Below are 26,514 nucleotides of genomic sequence, written 5' to 3'. Positions count from 1 at the left end.
CTTGTCTTGCACATTTACTGCTAACTTCTCACACAAATCCAACTTGCATGGGGTCACAAACCACATGTCTCTCAGAAGAGTCATAGTCAACCTAAAGACATTACCTTTGAGCACTTTTATTACTATGGAAAAGACAGGAGCCTGGGGAAGAAACATTTTCTAAAGGTGGCTCTTGCAGCCTTTGGAGATTCCAACAGTTCCTGCTCCAAAAGTGCAATTCCTTTCCCAGCACTTACCACTACTCTCAATACTGAGGCACAGCAAGATGAACAAAGGTTAGTTTCAGTTTGCCTCCACAAGAAAAATCTCTTGGAATGGTAGCAAATTCAGTAGGGACTCAGGTTGTTATTCCACATTCAGGCAGGCTAGAGGTTTTCTTTAGCTCATTCCACAGAACTTAAGGGGTTTAGTCAAGGTGAAACAGAGGGTGGTCTACTTGCTATGGCATGACAGAGCCAGCTCTTGATCCCAGGACCTTCTTTCACCATCACTGAGAAATCAAACCTTCTCCTTTCATGGCCTAACTCAGTTCAAGAATTCCATCGGCTCCAGTCACCACAGTGCATAGCATAAAAGTTGCTGGCTGGCTTCTCTCCTGACAGGATGACTGCTCTTGGCACTGCAGGGAGATGGCCATGACAAATAGAAAACAGGGCAAGTGCAGCTTGCTGTGCTTAAGTCAGCTGTTCCCACGGGTCTGTTTCCTACTTGTAGACCTCTGTTCTTGATCCAAACTACTTACTTGGACCCAACATGTGAGGATTCAGCCCACTCTTTTCCAGTGAATAAAACACATTTGAAAATTCTGCGTTTCAGGAAAATTGCTTGCAGAAGGCCTTCCACACGGTCTTTTTAAGAGATCATTTCACAGACAGTCCTAAATCTAGGATATGAGACACTCAATGTGTCCTTACTTTCACAGCTACCAGAAAGCTGTTCACTGTCACATTTTTGAGATCATTTGTTCTTGGCACTCCTTGAATCTCCAACAAGTGGCAGATATCCTAGCCCTTCCACAGAGGCCTCTTTATTGTTCTCACTAATGATGAAAAGTTCCCAACAACTTACATCTACCTGAATATGAAATTGACTGTTTAGATGTTATCCGTGATGCAGGACTGAAGAGAAGTATGTTGGGCAAACATCTTCCAAGTTAAAGCAACTACACAAATGTAATTCTGAAAGCAAAACCTGTTTTTTGGAAGATAAGAATAGTCTAACAACATGGTCTTAAAAATCCTTCACAACTGACCTTAAAAAAAACCTGTAAGTTTAGAAGGGAGAGGTGGCCAGAACTTTCAAATGTTAATTAAGAAAGTTGTCGCTAACATCTATGAAAAGTCTCATACACATATGCAATGATATTATGACTATATTCCAAAATACTGCTAATTAATACATGGGCAAGCAGACACTGCTTGTCATTATTTTCATATCTTTCATTATTTCCTTCGGAAGCCAAAGGTTGAATTGTAAAACCCAGTTTTGTCAAAATACAAAAAAAAAATATCCCACATTCAAGTTCTGAGGCATATAAGCACAATTGCTACACAAAAAACCAAGTCCCCAGAGAAAAAGTACTCTATAAGAACTTTTATTTGAGGGTTTGTTAGGCATGGGAAGGGAGGAAATTTTTTTTGTTTTTAAATACCCAGGCAAATTTTAAACAAAAAACTATTGTAAAAGGAGATTTTAAAATTTTCAGTTCCATTGACAACTCGGCTCCTGGAAAGTTATGCAATAATAATAGTACTTTCAGGTGCAGAAAATGCCTGGCACCCAGGTAACTATGTAGGTGACAGAAAAACATTCTTTATATACAGAACTATAAAAGTATAAGGTCCTAAAATATAACAGCTGGATTTATATGTTAGTTGACAAAAAGACTACAATCTGGAACTAAAATGGTTTCAGGGTACAGTCTAAGCAAACTTCAGTACATTCTTAAAAACTATCTAAAACGCTTAAATCAACTACATTCCTAAACTAATTAAATTCCTTCAAAACCTCACCACATTTTCACACATAAAGGCACTTACAGAAAGAAACTTACTCTGGTTCAACAACTCCGTGTTGTGGGGTTATAGTAAGGCAGTGAGCTGGCCACGAAAGCTCAAATGTCAACGTTCCATTGGAATTGTTGACAAGTTGCACATGTCTAGTATCTGCTGTTCCACCTGTAATACAAATAGCTAAGCTGTAAAAAAAAAATTCACAAAGTGCCCAAGATAGAGAGATGTAGCAACTAAAATAAAGTGCTTTCTGCCCTAATCTAACCTTCACAGTATTTTAAAATCTTCCTGGGTATGCAGTGCATACTGTATGTATACACAGAGCACAATACCTCTGACAATTGAACCAAAACCATGTTCAAACCAAGTTTAGATATAAACCATTGCAGGAAGATTACTGGCCAAGTCACATTCACACACACAGTATGCAGTGCACTTATCTGAATACCAAAGTGGCAACTGTATTAACTTCAAAAAATACTTACCAATAGAAGGGCATGTCAAAGTCAAATACTCGGGTTTAACAGCCCAAGTGTGTGAAGGGTCTGATTTATTCTGGACCAGATCATTAGTTTTTACAGGTAATGAAGGACCCTGAGGTCCTTTAACAGGAAGAACATCCAGAGTTGCATTGGTATGTATGGCACTGTTCTCAAATCTGAAAAAAAAAGATTGCATTAAAAACAGTCATAAAAATCATTTATGAGTAAAATAACTTATGAGTAATTACAATAGCCTACTCTTGGTATTTCTCAAAATTTTATTATTAAAGTACAGTGTTCTTTACACAGGCCTTCAATGTAATTCAATTCTCCACTATTAAGCAAAAAATAATTCAGCAGCTGTATCATAACACAACTTTTTCACCGAATGTTTGGAAGTGGAAGGTCCGATTTAGAATGGAAGGTACTAAAATAAACAATTATCTTCAGGAGATAATAATGCAAAATAATTTTAATAAAACATGTATAGAGGAAACAAGTGCCACAGAGAAGAAGGCAATGCAAGCTGTGTTTCACAGAGTGCTGTGCAACACATGCTGGAGGTCAGGAGGGACCTCTGGAGATCGCCTAGCCCAACATCCCTGCCCAAAGGAGGGTCAGCTACAGCAGGTTATTCAGGGCATGGACCTGTCAGCTTTTTTATTGATTTCTTCACAGATAAAAGCTGCACAGCCTCTCTGGGCAACCAGATTCAGTGTCTAACCATCCTCACAAGAAAAAAAGTATAGTTGATAGTTACTAATTATAATTACAATACCTGTCCAAACCCAAATTGTGTCCAGGAGACTGTTGAAATCCATCCTGATCACAAGTAGAATATCCAACCACAGAAAGTATAACCTTCTGCATATTTGCATAGAAAAGACGGATATCATTTGTCACCCGTGGGACATCACATACTAAAAATGAGAGTAAATCTAGTGAGGACAAATCTATAATACCAAGAAATTACAAAACAGAGATTTAGGACACAGACCTAGTTAATAATCCATCAGCTAAGATATCCAAATCGTTCAAAAATGACTTCCTGCAAGTTCAGTTATCAGGCATAAGTCACTAGACATAAATCCAAATACGTACCAATTTGAACTTTTTTATTATAAGATGGATAGTATATAACTTTGGACAAAGGTGAAAAATAATTATGAAAGTTAGGTTTTATTCTTTTACTCTGACAAATATGACCAATACATTCCTAAGTCTTCATAGAAAGAGATTCGGCTTTAGAGAATTACTCAGTCCATTCAACCTAAGACCTCTTTACTTAATAAACCTCAAAATGTCAGGAATTAAGAGTATGATGTAAAAATAACCAAAAATTTCAAAAAAAAAGTTTAATAGTCAAGTTTTCTTCTTTGCTCTGAGCCATTTCATGCTGAACTAGCAGAATGATGAAGTGAATACTTTTCAAAGCATTAATTTGATTCAACTGTTATTTCCTTTGCTACTTAGTAGATACAAGTGACAATATTCATATGTATCTACTGCAACTCAGCTACACATAAGACAGATCAACATCTATGTAGAAGCGGTTTTAGTTACAATTCACATGCATCCAGAAACTTGTGAACAAGGCTGTCTTGCAAAACAATGTCTAGCAGAATGTAGTTTTTGGAAGAAATAATTTATTTATTCTGTCATATATAAGAAAATTCAGTATAAAAATATCTTCTTTCTTTGGGATTACCATTATTTCTACTCAGAATGTCTTTTATTCCCTTTTCTCCCTTCAATGTGTCAGGATTCAAAGTCCTCAACATTTAGCAGGGACAAAGCCAAAAAAAATATTATCTTGTGAGCCTTGAAACAAGGAGGCCCAAGGAAATGCAACAGAGACTATGCTTGTTAAATCCTAATTATATTTTATAGCCCTGTCTGCCTCAGTGAGGTAAGAAATAGTTTCTTAGTGATATTACAAGAGTGTCTGAATACTTCTTTGTTCCTATCTTGTTTGCATAACCCTTTTCTTTCATTTGCATGTCCTGCCTTCAGAGTTTATATATTGGGAAGTGTGTGTCTAATAAACAGATTCAGTTTTTGCCCCCTTAACTGGACCACATAGTTATTGACCCTCACACAACAGGATTCCATTCAGTTCAAGAAATCCTGATTTTCAAATAAGCCATTAAAATATTTAACACTCATTTTCACCAACTTAAAATATCAACATGGCTAGTTCATGATATTGTTAAGCTTGAATGGCAAGGCCACACTGCACACAATTCCAGACCCAAATCACAGCAAGCAAATAGCATGACGGTGCCACCCTCACAATCACAACACAAGCTTTTGTATAAGCTTAAGTAACAAAATATAGCAAAGTACAGCATACGCTACTCAGAAAATGGGCAAGAGGATCTTGCAAATATTACTTGATAAGAATTCTTTCCTTCTTCTTTAACAATACATCCATAAGTAGACAAGATGTTAATGTGCTTTGGAAACTAAGTTCATTTTGACAACCCAAGTACAGAAGTCGCAAAATGGTTCAGGCTGCTTTAGAATAAAAAGTTACGAGATGTCAAATAGCAACAACCACTGCCACTGTTCAATTAGTCACCAAAGCATACTTTAACAACTAGGACTGTAATAGATCACTATGTAAATGATGTTCAATTAGCACAGCAAACCACACCAGTGTTAGGGAGTAACTAAACCTGGCAGCCTCACAGAGGTGCCACAGGTTCAACCAGTAGCAAAGCTGAGCACATGTTCCCAGTAAGTAGCTCCACACAGAGTCAGCCAACAGAGACCAACACACAGAGAGACACTCAGCAAACATAAACAGCACCAATGGCTTCATCCTGCTTCCCTCTCTGCTGATCAGGATGAAGAGTCATTATTGGGAACATGCAGGTGCAACAGGAATCCCTCCAGCTGCTGGCCCTGGACCATACCACACTGCTGGATCAAGCAGGCACACTGGTGAAAAACTGACACCACACTATTTTAAACAATATTGCTAGTATGTAACTTCTTAATTTTTTTATCAAGTACCTCTGTGGATTAAGGCATAAAAGAGAAAAGGCACTAGCAAAACTGGGGATCCAGCTTCACATTAATGCAACCCTTAGAGCCAAGGCATTCTATCCTTCGAGCTTCTATCGGTATCATCTCTAACTGCCTTGCATTTAAAAGGGGCAAAAAGCAAAGAAAGTATTCAGATTTGAAAAAAATAACTTACTTTTCACCTAAAAGATAGCACCTTACTGTAAAGAAAAAAATTCTGTTTCTTAATTCCAGTTACTACTATTAGTTCCTGGAAAGTATTGGCCTCACAAAAACATGTAACAAAAAAACACCTCTGTAGATATTCCCACTGCAAATTCAATGAATGATAATCTGTGTGAAATAAGATTGTGCTATTCACATCAGACATCACTGAGTGACAAGAGGATAAAGGAAGGGCTTGAAATTGGTATCAATGTTAAAATTAGTAAAAAATAACCCAGTTTACTAAGTACTTTTCCAACACCTCTCCTTAAAGTCATATTTGCAGTGTTGTACAGTTCTATTTCCTGGCTTTTTTCACAGTGGTCTTCACCTCAAATTAACTGATTGAGTACAGAAGGCGTACGTAAGAGGGCAAGGATCATTTATGTCCAAAAGAAATAAGTTGGAGTAAATGAAACAATTGTGACCAAATTGTGAAATATAACTTATTGTTCTCTAACTCAAGAAGGTGTGCTCTCAAAAAGAAAAAAAAAGAATCCAGGAAGAGTCAAGATGTAGACCTCGTTTTCTACAGAAAGAAAAAAAAATGAAGCTACCATTAGCAAAACTCTCACAGAAAAGCAGTAAAAGATAAACAAGGATGCCTAGGCTCTAACACTGGCTTAGCAACTTCAGAGGACACTCTGGAACCCAAGTATTTCACCTCAACCAAGATGAACGATCAACAGCCTTTGCTTTTCTAAGTAAAGACAGTGTGCAAACTTAGAGGGAGGGAATCAGACCACAACGTTTATGCAGGTGCAGTAGCCTTAGAACAGCAAAATCTTTTCATATGTGACTAACTAATGCAAAAATAGGGTTAGACAGTAAATTGGTTCACGACACACTGAACAGTTGGGGCAAGGCTTTAAGGACACCTTTAAAACATAGTGCATTCTTATTAATGAATTCCTTACTAACAAATAGAAGTATTTTTTTTAAATTTAGGAAAGAATATACATATATTATTGTCAGCTAAGTTGCCTGCCTCTCAATTTTCCAAGACAGATCTGTGTAGAAGAAACTGAATCTTTCTCAAGAATTAGTAAGGTAAATACTTTCCAGATAAACTGAGCATTTTTAATGCTATAACATTTATAGACTGGGGTTTCATTTTGCTAGGATAAAAGTCCAGAAAATAATTTAAATAAATAGGTACTGAATCAAAGTAAGAAAATTCTGGTGTGGTGGGTTGACCCTGGCTGGATGCCAGGTGCCTACCAAAGCCATTCTATCACTTACCTCCTCAGCTGGGCAGGGGAGAGAAAAAAATAAGGAAACTTTAACCAACACATCTTTCTAAACTGAAAATTTTATTTCTATTTTTATAAAGAAAAATAGTGAAAAAGTATCAAGGATTCAAGCGAAAAGCACATGTCGCACCCAACAACAAGTATTAGATTTTTCTTTTAAGAAGTCATAGGTTTACCTTCTGTCACAAGCTTCTCTCCTTCAAATTCTTCATGAAATACAATGTTTTTCAATAAGCTGTTTTCTGGAATTATGTGTTTTTCTGCTGCAGGTTCATACCTCATAGCCCTGTCAAAGAGATGAAGAAAGAGGAGTCATTAAATTACACAAAATACTAGAAACACCCTTCTGAAAAGACTGATAAGATTGGTCAGAATCCAGCACAATTTTCACTTCATCATTTCTTGACTACACCAAGCTCAAATCTTTCAGCATTTGTTTAAAACTGAAGTCTTTTCACAATCTTTAAATGGTTAAAGCAATACCTGCTCTATTGCTGCAGGGTAAAAGGAAACACTGAAATAATGGTTACCATATGTTTGTCTTTCCATGATACTTGTTCTCTGCTGTCAGTCACACCTACCTAGATTTCTGATAAGTACATCAGACATCTGAGTGATGTTTCAATCCCCACAGGAAGCAGGAGAATGCTATTTTGGTTACAAGTGAAAGCCTTTTGAGAGGAAAAATTGACTAGTCAATGTCAGAGTGGCAGCAGGTGCCAGCCAACCACAGGAACGTGGAGCCAAGGGGCATGACTGCCAACAGGACAGAAGAGACTAGGAGGCATAGGGATATAAATAGTCCTGGAAAAAACGGGAAGCTACAGGTCAGCAAGAGGAAACCTGGCACTCAGATAGGGTCAGAGCCGTGGAGGTGGAAATAATACCTCAGCACTACTAACTCTCAGGGCTAAGCTACTTGACTATATATAATTTTGGAGTGAAGAACTTGAGGCACAAGTTGGCAGAATAGGCAGAGTAGTCATTTCACATTCCTGCTCCTAAGTCCCAAATCATGGTTTTATTTTAGCACACAATGACAGAATGGGGTTTGACTGGCTTAGAGCACTCAGGCATTGCAAGAAATACAGATCTCTTTCAAATTATTAAGGCAGCTTTCAGAGAACCTCCCACCAAGAAACAATCAGCTAAACCACTATTTTCAAGAACCAAATGCCATGTCTGCTGAATAATAAAATCAAAAGCAAATAACTTCACTTACATACCAACATCCAGAATCTGAATAAAAGAAGGTTTCTAATACTACCTATACAGTTGCCTGGGGCATCTATTGATCTGTAGATCAAAACTTTTCCCTAAATACTTTTGCCCATGGAGAAGGATTCCATGACAGTGAGAACTGACTCACACAAAAGAGTTCATACAAAAGTCAGAACAAGCATCTTTTAAGATATCTGAAATAAATCAGTTTTCTATCAACATCACAAATGCAGCTATTCCATGAGCTTTTTATTCAAAGTCATGCAGGTAAGTTCAGCGTTCTTTAATACTTGGATAACAAATGCACTATGACTTTCACATATTGTCAGGCAATCACATTGAAAAGCCATCATGGAATAATGCTGTCCTGAAGTTTTGCACTGAATTATAAGCATCAGCACCTTAGTGCTCTATCCAGGCCCATCATTCTGCATTACACGCTACACTCCAGATAGCACAAGTCAAAAGTGCCACTTAAGTCACTAAAAGCAGTTTGCCATTTCTGTGCATTTGAGTCATATAAAATGGAATGCAGAGTAACACAGTCTCTATTTAATAGCAGCAAAGTATTTGCTACAGGTTTTCTGAGTGTGTAATAAGTATATGTGGATGTTATTTCCTTCATATACACATCTACTTTTAAACGGTCTTCACAAAAGAATTCAGCAAATCAAGACACAAACCCAGTTCAAAAGTTAATACTCCTGAATTTCAGTACTATTCCTTTTATGAGCCTTTTCTTTCAAAACCAAAGCTACACACATATCAGAAAGAGAAACATCAAGATGGAATACAAATCTCTTTCGATATAAAAAAAGATTTCCCCAAAACACAACACACTTGAATTCAAGAATGGTAAAAGAGAATAAAAACCTTAACTAGGATTGAAGCTACAATATGTAAGCAAAGCCATAAATGTACAAACCAAACCCCCCATAAGACCTAACAGATCTTTCCATATCATCGCTGTCTTTTAGTTTGTTCTTGCTATTTTGGAAAGCATGTTAAGACCATCCTTGTGGCAGAACACACCTCTAGTTTCAACTTATTAAACATCTGTCACAATAGTGAAGCACATCTTACCTGCGATATTGCTGCCTAGAAACTTCATCTCCACAAAAAAACCATACTGTTGATACCAACATGTTTGCTGTATGGAAGTTCTTTTCCTTTGGATTCCATGTTACAGTAACCACCTGATAAAATAAATAAACATACTCAGGGAAGAAAAAATCTTAGTATTAATCTTTGGAATATGACTTAACAAATTACTGCAATACAAGTGAAACAGGACTTAACAAAACTTAGGTGAGATTTTAATACGTAACTAGTCAGACATTTTCATTGATCACATTTATATTTATTTTAATTAATAAAATCAGCTCAGAATCAAGTATTACACTTACTTCATGTGTTCCTTCTCTTAGTACAAACTTCTCTGGAGATACTGTCAGTACTTGAGGATCCATAACTGTTTTGTTCTGTAGGTTAGCCAAGCACAGTGCTCTAACATAGGCAGCCCGAGAACCTGTGTTTCTTATATGGAAGGAAGCTTTCCGTAATCTTGAAGACAATAATCCATCCAATGTAACCATGTAACTATCTGACAATTTTCTGACATTTTCTAAAATTATATTGCTTGTTCCTCCATATCCAGATAATGGTATCTGGGAGAGAAAAAAAAACCACCACCAAAAAAAACAGCACTTCAAAACAAAGAAAGCTTCTTAGTAAAACTTATATACAACTATGGTAAACCATATAAATTCACAGAAAAACAAATTAGAATGTTTACAATGTGAACTGAAAAGACTATGCAAGAATGACAACAGCCTAAATTCACACTATCTTTTCCAAGTTCTACTTTAAGTGCAGTTAAGACCTACCTATAATATAAGATTAGTTCAGAACTTTTTCTACTTTGAGTTAAAAATCTTAGGCTACTTTTAATAAAGTGTATAAAACATTTCTTCTTCCTTCACAAGGGAAAAAATGCATGCAAAGTTGACACTAATGTTCAAACCATAAAATTTAGTGCCCATACACTACTTAATAAGTGATACCATATTTATTAAGTGTACAGATACCCATAGTGTACATCTTGAAGTTTCAGGGGTTTGATAGAAACAGGTATTAAGTGCTAGATTTTAATTATGAAAAATGTACATTTAAAATTATTTAAAGTTAGGTAGAGACTTTTACAGTAAACTTAATTCCTGGCTGTGATCGAATCCCCAGCTGTTTGATTTCCAGCTTTGCAAAGCAGCAGGTTACTCGAGTAGGTGTAAACATCAAGTATATGTTAGTATCTTCCTTGGGACGGATTTTGAGTTCCCAGTGACTAGTGAAACGTTCTTCTAATCCAAATATACTCTGCAGCTATAAAAATGAAGACATTAGGAGTCTGTGACTACAACAAGAAAAACACACAGCAGCAAAACGTACTACATTAGCAACTCAAAATTAACTTCCTCAAAATACAGATTAAATATATGCCATTGACCACTGAGTTAAAGTTGCAATGCTCAACACACAATGAAAAAGACAACAAAGTCCAAGCTACTTCATATTCCCATAACAAGTGTGTCGATGCTTCTCAGTTTAGACAGTTTTCTGTCTTCAACTCCCAACACAGTAATGCTGAACTTGACCAGCACTACACCAATTCTCTCAGTTTAAAATACTAAATTTTAAAAAATCTGAATATCTAAGGGAAAACAGGGATATAAACACATGTGAACTACAAAACAAAAAAGCCCTTTAGATACGGTAATTCCCAAAGGCTCATTCCAGTTTCTCTATCCTTGTCTGGACTTCCTCCTGCAAGAGAGGCCACCGATGGGTCACGCTCAAGTACTGACTCTGCTGTGGTAAAGAGCTTATAGCTAAAGAGCTATAAGCTGAGCTCCAGCTTGCAGCAGCACTGATCATTTCAGCTGTTCCCAAGGTTGCCAGTGTAGCTTAAACTCTGCTACTATATTCATCTCAGCAGTCTTCAAACAAACATATAGCCCACTCAGTGCAAACACTTCAGGGCAAACACAGCCTGAAAACTGTCAAACACTGAAGAGAAATTTTAATGACAGCCACCTGAAAGCAGTCCTGATCCTGGCCTCTTATCAGCAGTCTCAAATGCTGGGTCACAGATGGAGAGTCATTTCTTAGAGTTAGCTTCTTCTGTCTGAAAAATATGTCTAGTTAGATTTTACAGCAAATACAAATTAATTCATACATTTATTCATGGATCAACGGAAATGTAACAGTCAATTTCTAAGTAATTTAATGGAAAAAAATCACCTCTTGGAACAACAGAATACATTAGCTAGAAAGTTATTTGTGTACTCCCAAACTTATATATCCTACAGTATTACACACCATAACACACGAATACTCATAGCAAAGCAATCCCCAAACACACATATATAAAAAAATGCATAACTTCTCTGAAGCTCAAGTAGTGTACTTAACAGCTTGAACTTTTAGAGCAAGCAGCAGTTGTGTCAACAAAAATTTCTTACAAATCCCCATTTTAGGATACAGTTATGATCAGATTATCCAGAGCCACTTAGTTATGCAGAAACCGTCTCGTGAGGAGTCTAGCCCAGCTTCACTGGAACAACTGTAAAAATCTAAATTAAGGAAATTAAGGGTAACTTTTCCTTTTCATGTACTTTTCAATTTAATAGTAACGTAACACAGAAAGTTATGGTCACTCAACAGAATCAGGTTGACCAAAAATTAGGGTTTTTTCTCTCTGATACATCCCACCATTGATCAGGTTTCTGGTACCAGATCTTTTCTCAACAGAGGCAGGAAACATCTCCAGCAAGAAGAGCAAGTGCCTTTGTCATTTTAACAAGTCAAAAAACATTCATAGAAGGATGTGACAAGCGCTAAAACTGGCAAAAACCAAAGAGAAAGGATCACGCAGTTACAATCAAAGAGGAGAGAGCCAAGCTTTCCCCTGATTTTCTGTGGCAGACACTGTTTTGTACTTTGTTGGTACAAAATCATAAAAATAATTTCAGCTTTCTAAAACCAAGGGTTCATCAAAACTGTTTTACAGGAGGAATAGAAAATAAAAAGATAGCACACACAGGAAAGAAACAGTAATACTCAAACACCAAGTAGCCAAAACTACTATGTTAGAAACACTAAGGTAACAAAACAGCAAAGTAGAAATACAGCTATTAGAAATGGTTCTAGGCTACAAACATGGATTTTTTTAAAACAACCAGGAACATTATTAGATTCCTCAAAAAGTTTGGTATCAACTAACAGCAGATCAGTCCCTAAACTAATACTCATTAGAAGTCCAGCGATCTGTAAAACTTGCAGCCTTTACATACAAAAGAAGCAAAGTATGTCCAGAAAATTAAGAATAGTGCCATTGAATCGTGGAATACTGAGACCATAAACTTGAAACTTAAAATCCAGACAAGAACTAATCTGAAGGATGGTGGAAAATACTTTTCACTTCATTTCTACTTAAATGACATATTAAACTTACAGAATCAGATATCATTCTAATGATAACTAAAGAGTCCTCAACAACACACAAAGCTCAAACAAGAACACAATTTTTTTACCAAAAAATTCTTGCACAAGAAAAATACTTGTAGTATCCTGCTTCTCTCACTTGAGGAATAAAACAGCTTAGTCTGTCACCTGTGGATTATCAATGTGAATAGGAAGTTTCATTTTAAATAGGTGCAGTATAAAATACTTAACAATATTCTATATGAACAGCTGTTCAACACATACTTACACTGATGATTTGAGTGACACTGCTCCCCAGGCAATGAACTGTTTGTTGGAGAGAATGGGTGGGATGTCTGCACATCCAGCAGCTGTAGACACGGGTCTGTTGTTCTCAGACTCCACCTCACCTTTTATCATCACATCATACTGAGGCCCAGATGGCAGCACAAAAATTTTCAAAGTACTTTTAAAATAAATAAATAAATTTAAATCCCACAACAGAACAAGATTAGCTGATGAAAACAAAACATACCTGAAAAAACATTGTAGATAGACTTTTTTAAACTACTTTCTTAAGGGAACATATAAGTATTTCTTTTTATTTTATGACAGAAGAGAGCTTTAGGCATCACACATTGAAATTTTTTGGGCTGTAAAGATTCATGCCACATGTACCTCACGCAATCTTTCGAACTATTTCATCTGGAAATGGTTCAGAAAAGTATTTCAGAGACGACAAGTATGCAAATTATTTTTTGTCCATGCTACTTTCTAAGTAATTTGACAGACTCATTTTGGAAAGAAACAGTCTGGCTGTCTCCATGTAGACTAAAGATATGTCTGTTGAATACTTCGATAAACTTCATTCAATTTTTACATGTGTGAGAAATACAGGAGGATCAAGGAAGGAAATCAAGTTTTTAAATAATAGACTGAAGCATTTGCTATAGCACAGATATTCTCCACACCAGGAACAAAACTGAAGACCTCCATTCTAGCTGCCAGTGCACTCCTGTGATGCCTGCTGACAGAGCCCTGCATCCCATCATCAGGCAACGTTATTGCCTGAGTTAGTTTACTAGTCTTTTGGCAGCACTTGCATTTAGACTGCTAAGTTGGCAATCCTCCTGAGTACCTTGAGCCTGAAAACCAAAGCAGTTATGCAGAAGGCCACAGGAAAGCAAACACCAATCCCCTTGTGTGTCTACCCAATAGGATCATACTGTCACTAGCACAGAAATTCTCATTGTTTAATTTAATGCCCTGGGTATGCCTAGCTAAGCTAGATAGTGAAGCTGAACATATTTTGAAGATACTCCTTTGTCCATTCTTGCTCTATTACAGCAGAAACTGGAAAGTATGTAACAAAAGAGAAAAGGCTGCTCTGGAGAAATGAGTGACACCCCTGCCATTGTCAAAAACTCTTGTAAGACACCGGAATGGTCACTTGAACCCATCAAGTCTGTTTCACAGAATGAAGTTCATCAGGTGCTATGTGTTTTACATCTGCAAAAGCAACACATACTTTACTGCTGTAGAGAATTTACAGCCAAGCATTTGATTATGGCAGGCAAAATTGATGAATATTTGCAACCCTGATCAGTGTTAAAGAGTCTTTTCATATGTAAAATTGAAATATAATTTTTCCCTTCCCTCAGCAGACAAATGAATAGGGGGAGCAGCTGAAGAGGCTGCTGAAGTATTTTGAAGCTTTGTTGTACTTTAGAAACAGTTACCTTACAAAGAGCTTCATGCACTTACTACATTTATTTGCCCAAAACAAATCTCAGAATATTTCTTGATGGGAAATGTTACCTCTTCCTTAGGCTATACAGAGCAGAAGAGACAGATAATCTACAGAAAAGGTGAACCCTAGCAAAAATCCTTTTGTAATGGATGAGGACTCGTGAAAACAACTGAAGCCAAAGTCTCTCTTGCAGGTTAACTTTCAATTTGTTCATTATCTTAACATCAAAAGTAGCTCAGTTTAACATAGGCAGCATAGAATCAGTAATATTACCTTTCTGAAGTTGTTATACTTCTTGGAGAAAACAGGACAGTCACAGCTTGTTCTTCTCCAGGAAAAAGGAAGAGGCCCTCAGGTTCAACAGCAAAGCAGCTGTCCTGATCTGATGTCTGAAAGCATGCAAGGGGAAAAGGAAGGGTCATTTACCCATTTTAAGAGATTAAACATTTCTACAACATGGAATACAATTTGGTTGTACATCTGTTGTAGTTCAGACAAATATATCTGGAATCTTCAAAACTTTATCAATTACCATCCTGTATCGTCACATAATGTGGCATTTGTGGTACTATGTTGTAGTTTGGGATTATTATGTAAATTCTCTCCCCTGCCACTTAACTGCCCAGGCCAGCGGTTAACAAAAGAAGCAATTAACTGTTGATCGCTGGGGTGGGGGCAGGTTTGTCTCTTTTGGTTTTTTTTTTTGGATATTCTCCGGAGTCTAGGCTCGGCGGAAGGGGGGAGTGGGGGCTCGAAGGAGGCAGGCTGCCCTGCTGGTTACTGCGGGGGGTTTTCCTGGCTGTCTTGCCGCTGCCCACCTCGGACTACTTTTCGTGCCGTGCTGTTGCTGCTACCTGCCTTGGATTTGCCGCTGGTTGCTCGTACCTTTCTGCTTCTTGGACGGGGAACACAGGGGGAAGAGACTGAGTCCATCTGAAAGCCCACTGCTCGTCTGTTTCGCTGGAGAGGGACTGAAACTCACTCTGCAGCCAGCGGGCTGTGACAAGGACACTTAAGTATAACCTTTTCTCCCGGAGAAAAAAAAACCTGCTGGGTTTTGTTGTTGTTTTGTTTCTTTTGGTTTTGTTGTTTTTTTTTTCCCTCTCTTGTGGTGTTGGGGAAGTGGGTTGCACTAGTCTGTTTACATATATATATATATAGCAGTTATCCTTCTTGTATTAAAATTCCTTTTCTTAAATTTGATAAAGAGTGGTGTGATTATCGTGGAGGAGGCCCCTCCCCTGCTTGTGGGTAAAACATTTTTGTTTTTTCCCCTCAAACCGAGACATACTAGTCACACATCCCATTTCCATGGCCCCTGATTCAAGAAATGGGTTCACAATCGTCCATTTAATTTTTTTCTAATGTAAAATGGGACCAACTACTCCTTCTGTTGACTTTGAAATGCTAGTTTCAAATGTGTTTTGTTACCTTTTGTTTTAGTTACCTGGGACCATACTTTCTATGGATTCTCAAAAAAACCTAATCAAATAAAGACATTGCATATCTGAAAAGAACCTGGTTTGTATGTGGGTTAGCAAGATGTACACTGAAAACTGATGCAGCTTTACTAGAAAGTACCAATGTTTCCCAATGCTAATATTCATCTTTGCCCAAATCAGGCTTTACTCTACTAGCTAATTAACACCTGCTGTGCAGCACAGACTTCATTGTTTTAACATACTACATGCTTGTTAAAATTTGGTAAAAATCATAAAATTGTGTTTGTTGAAACAAACACAACCGAAGCTGAGCAACAGAACACCCAAAGTTTTTTCCAATAACATAAGCTAATGTCTTTGCTATCCTTCCCTCTCTTTCCATAAACTTATAAATCTTTTGTCAAACCACAGAGCTGAGTTGAACTCCCAAGGCTCAGCTCTGGTTTCACTACAGTATTAACAGCATGAAAATCATGATTTCAAGAGGGAAAAGCCAACGTACCTTAACTTTCAAATATACACTAATGTTTCCAGCATTTTTCAGTGGCAGCTGCTGTTTGGCTGTTGAACCCACAGTAGTAGAGAGATGTATTTTCTGTAAAAATTAAGTCAGTGTGTATGTATGCATATATACATATATAATAAAAGCAAACATTACAAAAGTAGGAGGCAAGGAGAGGCAAATTGTTCTTGAAGCACACTTTGTAAAGACAAACTAACCTGTAAGTCCTTTGGAGCATGTATCCTCGCTGTTCCAGCTCTTGCTCGGAGAGAAATACTTTTAATGACAGTGCTAGGCCCTGGACTATCCACTTCCACGTCCACTCTTGCCAAGATCTCATCTGCCGGACCCAAGGAATCTAGAAACAATTTCACAAGTAACAAAAACAAGCAAGTCTGCCAGCAGCAAAGGCCATTCCTATGGATGTGTGCCTCACTTCAGCTACTGTTCAATCTTAGCATATCTTTGTTGTGGTGACATTACAGAAGCTCTCCCATTACCCTGGCAACACTTTTCTTTCCTCTTTTAAATAAAGTCTCACAGGAACTTACTTAAGAGTTTTACCTTTCTGTTCAGTGTGACTGAAATTGTATCTAATGCAAACAAAAAACCCCATCTACCATACAGGTCAAACTAATTGATATATGTACTATTTTCTATCCAGGAAGCCAGAAATATTCAGGTTTCTTCAAATTTCTATTTTAGAATCAATGCAACGTTTTCTTAAGTGATGATTTAATTTCCTCAGCAAAAGCAGTTACGCAAATTCCACGCATCTTGCAGTACAAACTTTGTACAGCTTGACACTGAAGTATAAATGTTTCTGATAATATATAAAGGATTAAGACATAGAAGTATTCTGTCTCCTACAGTTACTAAAACTGAATGGATACCCTAAATATTAGGACACACCCCAAAGACAGACTACTTCATTTAAAGTTTTGCAGCCTGTTCCCACAATTCTAGTATTCATACACATTAAAAGTCAAATCTGTTTTAGTTGAAATGAAAATCAAATTGCTATACCTGAACTAGAAATTTGTTTCTTAGGTGCATGGAACAGAACCCAAACTGTCAAAGCTTCAGGATCCTGAAAAAGAAATTGGTTGGCATCTTACAGGAGGGAGAGAATTATTAAGAGGGGGGTGTGTGAAAAGACAAAAAAAAACCCAAAAACCCCACCCACAAACTTCAAACAGAACTATATTACTCAAATAGGTAGATCACCCAAAAGTCACTACTGTGAACTCAGATTATCCAGCACTGTCATTTCAGACAGCAAGTAACAAGAAGAATCAGCCAACTACAAACTACTCACTTGCCCATCATAGCTTGCATGGATCACATGATTTACAACTGATGGAGCTGTTATCTGAGAAACTGCATCCATCTGTTCACTAGAAGTATTAACTGGTTCCTTGGATAAGGTGAAGCACCGCCAAGCTACTGCATTCTGTCAAAGAAATAGAGTAGTACAAGTATTAAATCTCCTACTGTCACTAACAGCAATGCTGAACAAGCCTAGAGATGCTTTTGATTGATCCAAGTAGTTTGGAGAAAAAAACCTCAAAAAATAGCCTGTAGTTCAGTTGGTATATGATAGTCCAGCAAATCCTCTAAAAATAGTAGGAAATCTCTCTGCAGCAAAAGGGAACAAGCAGAACCTGGTTAACTTAAGCTTTCAAGAAGTTTGGCTGTTGAAGTTGAAACATCAGCAGTCACCAAGACAACTTGATCCACCTTAACATAAGGCCAGTCCTTTCTTGTTCCCCCACATAAGGAAACAAGGCCAGCTCTTCTCACAGCACAAACCAGCAGCCAGCCTGGCCAAAAACCTGAAATCTGCACTGCCACAAAGATGCAGAGAGGAAAATGCTGTAGCCTCTAATACAGCCTACCATTCTCTAGTGGGAGACAAAGCAGGTAGAGGAGAGTCCTGCCCTTGCTCCTATAGAGGAAGAGAGTAAATGTCAAACTTGCCAGCAGAAAGCCTGGCTGCTTGTTTGAACAGCCAGCTGTTCCATTTGAATGACAGAATACATCTCCAGCTTCTCAGAGGGAAGGTAACACAACCCTTTCGCTGTCAGCTGCCCTGTGCTATCAGAGCAAGCAGAGGCAGAAAGCCGTGGCTAGGCTATAAAAACTAACAAGCATACGAAACAGGAAATCATACCTATCCCAGAATCACTTTTGTTGGTACCATTACAGCAGAAAAAGATCACCAGCCTGTGAAAGACATTTATTTCCTGACTAACCAAAGATTTCTTGGGACTCTTACATCTAGTGTCCAGGGTGTGTTTCTTACTGCTATATAACAAAGTGAGTGTTTGGTTATTAAAATTCTCTATCACAAGATGTTAACTTTCACATACAGGAGGTTTACTGTACTTACTGCATTAATAATAAGTCTAACTGGCACAAAAGCATGGGTTTTGTTGATAAGTTTTAGGGGAAGAGCCTTCCAGCTGCCAGAACTCAAGTCACCAAAGTCCAGACCATCTTCTCCTGCTTCCACCTGGTTTTAAAACAAAGAACTTAGAAGGAAAAAAAGCCTCCAAAACACAATACCATACAAAAGCACCAGGAAAGTAAGGATGTTATTCATCTATTCCATCCTCTCAATGCCACACCCACACATAATCCAAACCTTCTGTCAGGGGTAGGAGTCTAAGAAATATGTTTCCTTTGATATTAAAAGGGGTTACAGCCAATTGGCTAAGTCCCATATATTTTGCCTGAATCAATTAAGCCAATCTCAGTGTAACATTTATCCACCAAAACCCAGTACACAATCAAGTTATTTTGGCTAATTTAAAATAAAAATAAATTTAAGGCATGATGATTGTTTGCAAGGAAGAAATGTCAGTTTTACACAGCTTTGGCTAATGATTGAAAATTTTATGTTTACCACCCATGACACAGACTATCATGTAATTTGTTCAGGCTTCCAAAAGTATCATCAAGCCTATTCCTGTCTGTCCATACTCTTAAATTCTACACAAAGCCAGAATTAATTCTTAATGTCACACTGTCTTCCATCTGGTTATTCTTCATGATAATACTCAAGACAAAAGCACTTACCTTTAATTTTTAATTAGTCCAAAATAAGAAAATATTCTCTATAACCATAAAGAAGCTGGAAGTAGTAAGAAACCAAGACAAAGCTTACTTGATGTAAAAAATAAAGAAATCCTTACAATTGGAAATAAATGCTTTTTGTTATATTTAATGCCCAATCCAACATAGTGGATACCTAGGAAGCATCAGATGTTTAAGATCTGGTCCAGTCTTTTAACAATGAAAAAGTAATACATTTTAATTTATTCTTTTAAGACAGAATCCTTTATTTCCAGCTAGGTGCTTTTCCACAACTAGAACTTTCCACACATCAATAAGCTTCTCAAACATTTTCTTAATATTCCCTCTCCATACAGAGCACATGAAATTTCAGGTTTCTTTGAGCAACCACCTTGCATTCCTATTATTTTGCAGTGCCATTAAACTATTTGTAAAATTGCAACAACAACAAAGACCCACAAATAAGCAGCTACTTACTTCTAAATTAGGATTTTCTGCGACTGCTGTCAGAACTACCCTACTTGCCAAAGCTTCTGACTGAACGATTGTCTCGGCATCTGCAGCAACTGGGCAAGATGACACGTTGAGAATACACTGAAAGATCCCCGGATGAGAAGGTAAGAAAAGTATTTTCAGGTCATTGGTAGAATAGGATCCTACGATGGTTTTGTTTTTGAAAACCAGGCACTGATACTTCATAGGATCCATCTGAAAAACAAAATACTGTTACTTTCAACAGGCCTTTGGCCAGAGGATGGTTTCTTTCCAAGTACCACATTTATCTGGCACCACTGCTCAGCACAGACATTTTGTACATGTTTTCCCTCATTTAATTAATGTATCTTCATATTAACATCCCTTTTCCATCCTGCTCAAGTGCAGCATTTTCTTTTAATTTAGAGAAAAGGCAGTCTGAAAACTGCTGGGATTTCTTTCCAGCTTCTGGTGACAGACTGACAGTGGCAAAATGAATTCCTAAGTAAAATCCTGATTTTTGAGAAAGAACAGCAACAAAATAAACTAACAAAGCTAAACTCCAATCGGTGCTTTTTGCCATCAAAGGTGGAAGAGATATAGTGGAAGAGTAATGGGAAGGTCAGAATAAGGAAGTCACCAGTCAATCCTAGAGCAAGTGCCTTCAAAATTTCTGTTCTGAACGTATTTATAGATAAATTTCAAGCAGGAAAGAGACTGTAATGCATATTCTGTGTATCTCAGAGTTGACTGAAAAAAAAAGGAGTTTAATTATACCATGCAAACAAACATTTATTCCTGGAAACAAATGTAAAGCAATTTCATCTAAAAAAAAACACCTCTTGATAAAACAATCTCAGGTTAGAAGTGCTGCATAAAAGCCCCATGATACTGAGTGATTAGAAACATATGTAAAAAACCCTAACTCTCACATGCACACACAGAATTGTTGTTTGGTGTTCTTTAAAGAGGAAACTTTAAAGAACTTCTGAGAAAATGAGAGCAAAACCACAAATCATACTTCTGCAAAGACACATGGTACATCTGCTGGAAAAACATACCTAAGGAGGGATGTGATCAGGATTTATAAGACTTACAAACTGCAACATATAAAGTAAATCATTGTCCACTATTTGCCAGTAATATGGACCACACAAAAACAGCAAGAACCAGACAAAAAAACCCAATACTGCATACAATCCACAACTGAACTGTGGACAATACTACGCAATTTCAACAGATTAACTAGATAAAGGGCAGTCTACCAAAAACTACAAGGAACAGAAAGAACATCCAACGCAAAAGTTCCTAGGTATCAAACTGCCAGAAGCTCAGAGTACCCTTTGCTTCTTCTGTTGTTATATTCCTCTCTACTAAGTGTAAAGACATTAAATCATACTGATGGACCTTTAATTTAACTCATTGTCATGTTCTTGAAATATTTTACTTCTGAAACTATTACTACAATAACATAAGTAGATAGAATTTAATAAAATTGAGGTGCAAGACAGCCCATCTGTGGCCTACAAGCTACCTACAACTCACAGAACAACCCATCTAGCTTGAAGCCTGCTCCAAATATTTGTCATTCTCTGCCACTCAAGATCTCCTGATTTCAAGAAAAATAGGAGCAAACTGCCAAAAATGTTTTAGCAGTAACTATTTTCAGCATGGCTGCTTTCTTTCCTAGGGATGACTTTTCTTATGTAGACAAAGGTGGGAACCAGTAAACTCAAACCTACCGCACTTTATGCACACAATCAAATTCTACAGTCATTCTCATGATGTGGCATTTACCTCTCAAAGCCTACTTGTTGGAGTAAGTCAGGTGGCCTGACAAAGAAAGTAGCACTGCTTTTGTGCATATTAACTGTAAAATGGGGGAAAAAATTGCAAATCTGTACAGAGCGCTCTAATTTTACATATGACATTTGAAACTATTACAATATTATTGAGCTTAAAAAAAAAATATCTCACCTTTTCCCCATTAATCGAAACACTGAGTACTCCAATGCTGACCTGCAACCACCGCTCAGTTGGATTATAAATGCTAAGAGCTGTCTGTGATGCAATTCCCACACAACAGGCATTAGGGAACTTCAGTTCTTCTGGTACTTTTACATGTCCTTTGGAAGAAAATATGCTCCTGTTAGTTTCAAGTACCCAGAAGCAAATCAACATTCCAGCTCCCACTATGTCAGGTTTATGAATTCATCAGACAAAATGCTTCATTACGGAAAGGAAATGTTTGATTTGTACAGTTCTTAAAAGAATGTTTTCCACAAGTCTGAAATTTGAAATATCAATTATTTCTAATGTGTGTCCTAAAGTTCTACAGTCACAAAAAATACTCAATTTGATCAGTACTAGCCCAATTCAGAAAAACAGAATATCACTATTATGACATCTTGTCAGTATAAAAACAGGCAGAGATGAAGTAGTTCAAATTTCACTATTTTAAAATGCACTAACAGGATCAATAATTTATAACAATCAATAAACAAGCTATAAGCTGTATCAAATTCAAATCTTCAACACCACTAGCTTGTCTTTTAGACTGAAAGAATTATCCAGAAAAAAGCCTATGTCAAAAAACAACTAACAAGCAGTAGGTTAAAAGAAGCCTTTACAATGAAATAGCAATTTGCACTGCTTAGGTTTGGAGCTAAGTCTAGGTACAGAGTAACAGCAGAAACATCAGAAGACACTTGGCAGCCTGTCTTTTTCCCTCATGACCAGCAGTTTGAGTCCTGCAACCCTCCTCCTTGGAGTTTTGGCCTTAACTGACTGCTAATACCAAATTAGGCTGGAAATAGAAATGTCATCTACTTAACACACAAAATACAATGGAATTTCCAGAGCATCACTTGTTTTGCCTAGCTGGAACGGCAACTAGGATTTCTCTTCCTCTTATGAAAGTTCTAAATCCTTTACATAAACACAAAACTACTGAATGCTGAAGAATGCTAAAATTCTTCTACATTATGAGAAGTTTAAGACTATTAGGGAATTCAGAGAACATCAAAAAAGGAAAATTAGTTGTAGGTTTTTTTAAAATAACAAAGACTGCATAAACAATAACTGTGGTTACACTTAGTAGTCATCTTAATTTTATTTACTGTAACATAAGCAACTTTGCTATCACCATTCTTGTCCACCACTGTATTTTAAACACACTGTAAAAAACACACTTACCAATACCAGGGGACTTTGACAACTCCCACTCATTTCTTCCAGCTCCAAGAGGTTGTCCAGTACATGATTTTATATTTAAGATATTACTATTCCATGCAGTAGAGTGTGGATTATAAAGTGAAGCTGCACTCAAAGTGCCAGGACCAACATTTGGACCCAAAGGAATTCCTACCACAACTGGATTCTCAACATGTCCTGCTGGGATTCCAGAACACGGAAGCCCTGCCGGAAGTCCAAAACCTGCAGAGATGCAGCCATGAAACTGAGACAGAACTGTATTTCCAGTAGATGGTATATTTCCCAGATGCTGCTGTGCAAATGCATTTGGTGCAAGAGAACGTCCTGCAAGCAAGGGGGGAACAGAAGAAATGGCTTGACTCTCAGAGGTAGTCACATAGGATTTAAAGGCTGAAATAGGAACATACTGTTCACTAGATGAGTTTTGATTGCATGGCACATAGGTGCTTAATCCAGAATATATGGGTAATATATTCTCAGATTGTAATCCTTGTCTCTGCGCTTTGTTAGTTTGATCCTGACACACTTCTTGTGTATCAACATTGACAGAATGTGGCTGAAAGGTGCAGAATTTACTTAGTAATGCTGATTTAACATGGTCTGGCTCTTTATGATTTGCTGGTGCATTTGAAGGAACAGATGCAATCTGCTTTTCGTTCTTTGGAAAACCTTCTTCAGGCACTTCTTGATCTAGTACATTATCAAGTTTTCTTTGAAGACCTGCAAGTTCATTTTCTTTTTGTTTCTGGTCAACAACACTAAGTACTGCTTCTTTTCTACTTCTTTGACATGAGTGGTCTTCTAGTTTTTCCTTTGTATGTTCCCGTGGAGGAGTTGGGCTGGCTCGAATTATTGTTGTGCTCAGTTCACAAGCATTTTCATCCTAGTAAACAGATACAACATGTAGTATTACATATTCTGGAAAAGCAAACAGGGTACGCAAGACAGAACTTGGTATTAGTATTGCCTGGTAAGGATATTTGCCTGTCTGACCATTACTGGTATTGCCACTCAATACAAATAGTCTTGTCTGAAGTTTTATACCAACTGTGGCTCTTTGCCTTGAAAAAGAAAACCTGCAACTTCAACCTGTCTGCTATCTCAAGTCACTGGGATAGAGTCTGGCTGGGATAGAGTTAATTTTCTTCACAGCAGTACCTATGTGCTGTATTTAGATTTTGATCCACAACAATGTCGATAACCCAAACATACTTGCCAGCTTTTTAGGCAAGAACTGAATGGCCTTGAAGCAAGTCACTAATCAAAAGGATTCCAGATGCATGAAAATGCACTAAAACATTTTCTCTGTGCACTTACACTAAGCAATCATTCAAGCCCAGACACCTTCCATTTTGACAGGTATGCATGGTGTAGCTGGAATGAGAATACCTCACCCCCATTCTCAATTCCTTTTAGTTCCTGTCTTGAGGTTTTTTCACTTAGAAATCAAACTAAGAAAAAAGTATGGATCATAAATATGCATACACACAATGTATTTCAAGGAATCTCCTGGTGGGTTAACTCTTAAGAGCAAAAGTCATTACACCCTCTCATGCACTGTTCAAATCTAGTAACAACAGCACAGACACTAATCAGTAGAGGAGGATTAACCATAGGAAAACCACCCTTCCACAACTGGCATCACACTTAGTAGTCTCCACAATGGCAGCATGGATTAAACTCCAGGTATGTCCCCTATCAATCTGAAAAATGAAACTGTTCTTTACATGTGCTACTAAGGCTCATTTTTTTCTTGTTAAGCACATCTATACCACAAATTCCAATTACAAAAATGGAGTTTCAAAACAACTTTTGAAAGTTTCAGAACCAAAACTAGACAGTGTGGTATCAAAGCAATGAGACACCAGCTCAGGACAAGTGTACCTAGAAAATTCTGACACGGAACAAGAGAGCTACATAAAAGGATGAAAACTACCTACAGCATAAACTAATAACTCATCTTAAGTAAATAGGACTTGGAAGGCAGGGAGTGGCATGTGAAAGAAGAGCAAAGACCAATAAAATACCTGTTCAGATTGTTGTAGCTGAGTAAGTCGCAAGTTACAATCCTGTATAGAAGGCATTGAGGGCAGCTGCCTGAGGCACAATGGCTCACCAGGCCAAGTCAACCAACCAATAAATAAAAAAGTAAATAAATTCTTAAAAACATGCACCTTCAACAACCCTGACCCTAGTGTTAAAGGGAAAGGGCACCATTGGTTAAAGAGATTGTACTATAGTAATTACTTGGATCTGAAGGTAACACCAATACAATCACTTCTTGTCTGTTGAAGCTTCAGGCAAGGGACATGAAAGTGGCTCTTAACAAGAAAAATGAGACAAAAATCTCTCAGTCCCTCTTACCATAAAAGATTACTAACACCAAGGAATAAATTAACACAGTAGTATTATAAATGGGACTTAAAATTGTACTCATAATACAAATGTAAAACTTTCACAAACTATTTGAGGATCAACTTTTGAGCTATCCTGGGGAACAAAGACTCAAACAGTAACATCTCTTCAAGACAAAGGGGCAAACCAGTATGCAGACAGTTCTGTCAAAGCATCAAGAGTCACCCATTTGCATGAGATGACAGAAATAAAAAACCACATGCATTGGAAATGTGAAAAACAGACCTAGGGGCTGATGCTATGCCAGCATAGACTGCAAGCAAACACCCCTTTCAGTTTGTCCTTGGGTTCCTTCCGACTGGACTGTGATTACCACTGGAAACATCGACATGGAAAAGAACAGATACTCCCTGTGTAACTCGAGCAACTAGACCTAGAACAAAATAGGCCAGCACACCCACTTCTTTCATGCTCCAAGGATCAGGAAGAAGCAACATTGATGCTGGTTTTCCTACAGGAGGAAGAGAAGGCTTCACTAAGCTTTCACTAGTCACCAGTTCTGAAAAGCCTCATCCTCCACAAATGAAAGGAGTAGGCATAGTAGATAGCATTTCTATTTCCTGTGTTAGAGAAATGCATAACTATATTTTACAAAATACTGGTAATTGACTAATATTACAAAATAAGTATAGTCACTCATATTAACACATATATCCATGCAGTCATAGAGGTTTTTCAGCTTTGTCTGAGTTTTTTCAAGTTCCATCCACAACTGCACATACTTTTGCAAGGGGGAAAGAGTACAGAAAGATCCCAGATTCCAAGGAACACAGATAAAAGGTTGTCAATTATTTTAATCAGCATAAGGCTGTAAGGCTGAACACAAATATCATTCTCAAAGTATGCTCTTTTCTAAAGCAATAAAAACAGAATAAATGTCAAAGGTAGAAAATTTTATTCAGTCCTGAAAGAAAGTTGTACAAGCTAAACTACATATTTTTAAACATTTCTCCAGGGAA

General features: G+C 37.4%; 1 protein-coding gene across 1 annotated transcript in view; it reads right to left on the bottom strand.

Moving 5' to 3' along the window:
* Window positions 1–26,514, bottom strand: part of CEP192 (centrosomal protein 192) — a 79,575-nt gene that overhangs the window by 17,295 nt on the left and 35,766 nt on the right. Inside the window, exons 28-45 of the mRNA XM_071554266.1 lie at window positions 23,123–24,023; window positions 21,905–22,053; window positions 19,931–20,161; window positions 18,768–18,890; window positions 17,694–17,828; window positions 17,402–17,465; window positions 16,594–16,733; window positions 16,376–16,468; window positions 14,705–14,820; window positions 12,971–13,147; window positions 11,293–11,383; window positions 10,405–10,581; window positions 9,609–9,869; window positions 9,286–9,398; window positions 7,158–7,267; window positions 3,273–3,414; window positions 2,498–2,670; window positions 2,054–2,177 (exon numbers count right to left, since the gene is read on the bottom strand). Coding sequence (XP_071410367.1) covers window positions 2,054–2,177; window positions 2,498–2,670; window positions 3,273–3,414; window positions 7,158–7,267; window positions 9,286–9,398; window positions 9,609–9,869; window positions 10,405–10,581; window positions 11,293–11,383; window positions 12,971–13,147; window positions 14,705–14,820; window positions 16,376–16,468; window positions 16,594–16,733; window positions 17,402–17,465; window positions 17,694–17,828; window positions 18,768–18,890; window positions 19,931–20,161; window positions 21,905–22,053; window positions 23,123–24,023 — 3,320 coding nt within the window. The remainder of the gene's footprint in view (window positions 1–2,053; window positions 2,178–2,497; window positions 2,671–3,272; window positions 3,415–7,157; window positions 7,268–9,285; window positions 9,399–9,608; window positions 9,870–10,404; window positions 10,582–11,292; window positions 11,384–12,970; window positions 13,148–14,704; window positions 14,821–16,375; window positions 16,469–16,593; window positions 16,734–17,401; window positions 17,466–17,693; window positions 17,829–18,767; window positions 18,891–19,930; window positions 20,162–21,904; window positions 22,054–23,122; window positions 24,024–26,514) is intronic.

The sequence above is a fragment of the Pithys albifrons genome, chromosome 4 (genome assembly GCF_047495875.1).
Source record: "Pithys albifrons albifrons isolate INPA30051 chromosome 4, PitAlb_v1, whole genome shotgun sequence".
NCBI classification, from domain to species: Eukaryota; Metazoa; Chordata; class Aves; order Passeriformes; family Thamnophilidae; genus Pithys; species Pithys albifrons.
The sequence above is the reverse complement of the archived record's forward strand: the minus strand, read 5'-3'. Positions and strand labels throughout refer to the sequence as shown.